General features: G+C 44.3%; 1 protein-coding gene across 1 annotated transcript in view; it reads left to right on the forward strand.

Moving 5' to 3' along the window:
* Nucleotides 1-5,000, forward strand: part of LOC122252415 (transmembrane channel-like protein) — a 21,308-nt gene that overhangs the window by 5,765 nt on the left and 10,543 nt on the right. Inside the window, exons 2-8 of the mRNA XM_043014949.2 lie at nt 1-235; nt 950-1,075; nt 1,532-1,676; nt 2,246-2,402; nt 2,863-2,967; nt 4,224-4,350; nt 4,580-4,768. The exon at nt 1-235 is cut by the window's left edge and continues 273 nt beyond it. Coding sequence (XP_042870883.2) covers nt 134-235; nt 950-1,075; nt 1,532-1,676; nt 2,246-2,402; nt 2,863-2,967; nt 4,224-4,350; nt 4,580-4,768 — 951 coding nt within the window. The 5' untranslated portion in view covers nt 1-133. The remainder of the gene's footprint in view (nt 236-949; nt 1,076-1,531; nt 1,677-2,245; nt 2,403-2,862; nt 2,968-4,223; nt 4,351-4,579; nt 4,769-5,000) is intronic.

Below are 5,000 nucleotides of genomic sequence, written 5' to 3' on the forward strand. Positions count from 1 at the left end.
GTAAGGAGACGGTCCTCTCGTGTGAGCAAGGGGAGCAAGGAGCAATTCCTCTCGCGTGAGCAAGGAGCAGCTCCCCTCGTGTGAGCAAGGAGCAGTTCCTCTCGTGGTCAGCCCCAAGCCGTGAAGGGCCGCCATGAGCGGGGCGGGCGAGGAGGAGGGCGCGGGAGGGAAGTCCCCGCGCTCTCGCAGTCCGGCCATGGGCGTGTCCGGCCTCCTCAGGGACCACCAGAACAAGGTTTGTATCGAAGTTCGTCATGTTTTGCTTTTGCGCCGTGTTCCTTCTCTTAATCCGAAAGGTAGAGAATAAAGGCGTGAATATTTTTCGCTGGTGAGAGACGTTCGAAGCCTTTATTCTCGATTTATTCGTCTTCTCGACTGCAAAGTGATTCAGGATTCCATCTGAAATGAGAATAACTGCAATACTACAGCACTCAGTAATACACTATATACACACATGCGTCTCTCGCTTTATTTTATTTATTTATTTTTTCAATGAAACTGATACCAGGTATGTTACATAATATGTTTCCCTGTGAATTATTATTTAAAGGAATGAGCACGAAAAGGCCATATACATAGAGTCAGAAAAACATAATCAAAATTAATAGCACAATAAGTCAATGTGAAAATCTGATGTAACATTTATGAGAGAGACAATTTTAACATTCCAACTAAATAAATAAAAAAAAGCGCGTGTTCTCAATGATTAATGTGCGTGTCAATCTGTGTTAAAATTCAATAATGACTTTGATTAAGGCGAACACGCGAACACAATACGCATATACATTACACATATAATAATAGTCTGTACACGAATTCAATAGTGAAAACAGTCATCATTCGCTATTACTAACTCTCATGCATCATCGATTGCAGAAGCACCCTCTTTAGCAAAATATTTCCACTCCTAACGAAGCTTTTTTTTCTTCTTTTCTTCTTTTCTCGACAGGGAGGAAGCGAGGATGAAGGTCGGCGTGGATCAGGCCCTGGAGGACCCGGTACCGGAATCCTACGTCTGGATCCTGCCAAACCAAGGAGATCCTCGGCAGCCTCGGTCGAGTTCAAGACAGATAAGGTGAGGACGCACGGAACTCTCTTGAACGGCTTGTGGAAGTGATGAATGAAGTGTTGATGGAGTGGGGGAGTGGGAAGTGGATGGATGGGTGGCATTTCTGATGGAGGTATTTGCAATGTGGTCAATATGTCTCTGGCGCTGTTGAGTTGAGTTGTATGTGTATTGATTTGTTGATTGATTGGTTGTTTGGTATCGTTATCATCTTTTTTTTTTTAAATTTAGATCGTGTTACTGACATGCCATTCTCAATTCAAGAATTTGATGACGTCACACACGCTAACACACACACAAACACAAACACACACAGACATACACACAAACACACACACACACACACACACACACACACACACACACACACACACACACACACACACACACACACACAAACACCAGTCTTCTCACACTCCACTTCCCTCCAGTATACCCTATACACTCTAATACCCCCATACCCAGGACGACCCCTCCTCGCCGTGCCCGAGCGACCGCCTGAGTGTGACCTGGGCTGACGGCGAGAGGTCAGTGTCCAGCGACGGTGCCTCCCTGGCGCCACGAACTCCTGTGTCTTCTGATCAGCCGTCGATTAACACGCTTATACCAGGTTGGGGGTGTTTGGTGTTGTCTTACTGTTGTTTCTTGGGTGTGTTCTTATTCTGTTTTGTGGTTTGTTATTGGTATTTTGTATTTGTTTTTTTTATATGTTGTGGTCTTTTCGTTTGGTCTTGTGTTATTGTGATTTTGGATGCTTTGTTTTTCTATTAGTGGTTTACTGTCTTGCTTTCTGCGTTGTGATCTTTTAAATGGTTTATCTCTCTTATTTCTTTGTATTATTATTGTTATTATTTATATTTTTTAATTAAGTGATTTTTTAAAGAATCATGTGTTATCGTTATCATTTTTATTTGTGTGTTCATATTCTGGTCTTCTATTGATATTGTTCTACTGTCATTTTTTTACATTGTGTGTGTGTGTGTGTGTGTATGTGTGTGTGTGTGTGTGTGTGTGTGTGTGTGTGTGTGTGTGTGTATGTGTATGTGGATGTGCATATGCATGTGTATGTATATATATGCGTTTGTGCTATATCTTTATATATTTATATATATATCTACATCTACATCTCCCCTCTCTATCCTCACTTCCTCCATCCACCCCCCCCCCCTCGCCCCCCAGCGTGCGGGAGCCTGATGGAGGAACCTGCCGAAGACGACGAGTTCTCGGCCAGCGTGTCGGCCATCCTCAAGCGCACGGAGTCGAGGTGCTCCCGACGGGGGTCCCGAAGGAGGAAGAAGATACGAAGGACGTCCACCATGACTAGTAGTTCTGGCGAGTGAGTCACTGGGGTGTTATTGTTAGAAAGAAGGAAGGAACAAAGAACGGCTGCATTCGGTAGTTAATAACAAGCCTGTGTGTGTGTGAGAGAGGGAGGGAGGGAGGGAGGGAGAGAGAGACAGAGAGAGAGACAGAGAGAGAGAGAGAGAGAGAGAGAGAGAGAGAGAGAGAGAGAGAGAGACCGAGAGAGAGAGATAGAGAACGAGAGAAAGCGAGAGACCGAGAGATAGATAGATAGATTGATAGACATGCAGAAAATTATAGTGATAGGTACAAAATCAAACACACACACACACACACACACACACACACACACACACACACACACACACACACACACACACACACACACACACACACACACACACACGAACTCCTCGTGAACTTACCCCTTAATTTCACCCTTAGAGTTTCTCATATTTCTCTCCTGTTCCTGTGCCCTTCCACTTTCCCAACAGCGGCAGCACGATAGTGGATGTGGAGGGGGAGGAGGTGGTGGAGACGCTAAGGATCCACAAGGAAGTCCTGGCTGGAGTCAAACACCAACCCTGGCCCATCGGGAGGTAAGGAGGGGGTGGAGGGGGAGGGCGAGGGATGGAGGGGAGGGGAATGGGGTAAAGTGGGGGAGAGGGGGAGTAGGGGTAAAGGTGAGATGAGGGGTTAAAGAGAGGGAGAGGGGGGGGAAGGAGGAAGGGAAGGGGAGGGGAATGGGGTAAAGTGGGGGAGAGGGGGAGTAGGGAGGGGGGTGAGAAGAGGGGTTAAAGAGAGGGAGAGGGGGGAAGGGGAGGGGAATGGGGTAAAGTAGGGAGAGGGGGAGTAGGGGTAGGGGGTGAGAGGAGGGGTTAAAGAGAGGGAGAGGGGGGAAGGGGAGGGGAATGGGGTAAAGTGGGGAGAGGGGGAGTAGGGGTAGGGGGTGAAAGGAGGGGTTAAAGAGAGGGAGAGGGGGGAAGGGGAGGGGAATGGGGTAAAGTAGGGAGAGGGGGAGTAGGGGTAGGGGGTGAGAGGAGGGGTTAAAGAGAGGGAGAGGGGGGAGGGGAGGGGAATGGGGTAAAGTAGGGAGAGGGGGAGTAGGGGTAGGGGGTGAGAGGAGGGGTTAAAGAGAGGGAGAGGGGGGAAGGGAGGGGAAGTGTAAGAGAAGAAGAAAAGGGTAAAGGGAGGACGGAAATGTTAATGATGATAATAATAATATCAGTACAAATATTATCCTACTGTAACTACTGTACTTATGATAATGCTGATAATGCTATAATAATAATGAGAATAACGACAATAAAGCTGATGATGATAAAGATCATAATAACAATGATGATAACAGTGACATTGATAACAGTCATGATAATAATAATGGTGATTAAAATTATAATAGATATTGATAATAAAAATAATGAATATGATAATGGAATTAATTGTAGTAATAGTTTAAGAATAATAATGATAGCTATAATGATAGTTGTGATAATAATGATGATAATTAACTTTACTATCATCATAATATTGATAATTAGGATGTTTATGATTAAGATGATATTGATAATGATGATGATGAAAATAATAATGATAATAATAATACTAATGGCAGTAATAATTATTATACTAATGATAATGACAATAAGGAATATATCAGTAATAAAAATTATGATAATAATGATAATAACTAATAATAATAATAATAATAATAATAATAACAACAATAATAATATAAATAATGATGATAATATAATTATCAATAATAATCAAAAGGAAAACAAGAATAAAAATAATGTTATTAGTAATTCTTAATATTGGCAACCGCACTCCCCACCGGCTATATCTCCCGCAGGAAGCTCCGTCTGGCGCGGTCGGCTCGGTCCTACATCCAGCGCCACGAGGGAGAGCTGGAGGAGCGCCTTGCCCAGAGCACCAGCACGAAGGACGTTCTCCTGAGATACTTCATCCGCGCTAGGAGGGTGAGGAGAGGGAGGTGGATGACGTTGATGTGGTAGTGGTTAGTTATGGGGTATGAGTATGGGTATGGGCATAAGAGTCTGGTTTATTTTCCGGTTTCGAGTCAGGTTTTGTTTGCTTCGCGTTTCGAAACACTGCTTTGTGTTTCTTGTTTTCCATGGGGCGATGGGCCAATTTCGTGTGTGTTTTTTTTTCGAATAACTTCGGTGTTAATTGAAGTCGTTTTGACAGGTGGTGCGGGCGGGGGCGCGGGCGGTGTACCTGTGGGTGAAGGGCATCGAGCCATGGCAAGGGCGGATCAAGACGATTGAGTCCTACTTCGGATCGGCTGTGGCGTCCTACTTCACCTTCCTGCGCTGGGTACTTGGCCTTAACATCGCTCTCACCGCATTTCTCACTGCATTCGTTATCATTCCCGAGGTATTACTCTCTCGCGTGATTGCCCATAACATTCGAAAACAGTTGAGCTTTTAATCAACGAAATTCATGGTCCAACATTATCGTGGATTATTATTCTGATATGTTTTTTCTGTATTTCTTGCTCTCTCTGTAGTCCCCTCCTCATTCCCGCCATTCTCTTTTAAATACATATTATACATACATGCTAATACGCATGACCTTCATAAAACAAAACCGCTTTTTTTTTAACAAA

The sequence above is a fragment of the Penaeus japonicus genome, unplaced genomic scaffold (genome assembly GCF_977035675.1).
Source record: "Penaeus japonicus unplaced genomic scaffold, GWHDUDI00000001_assembly GWHDUDI00000004, whole genome shotgun sequence".
Lineage (NCBI taxonomy): Eukaryota > Metazoa > Arthropoda > Malacostraca > Decapoda > Penaeidae > Penaeus > Penaeus japonicus.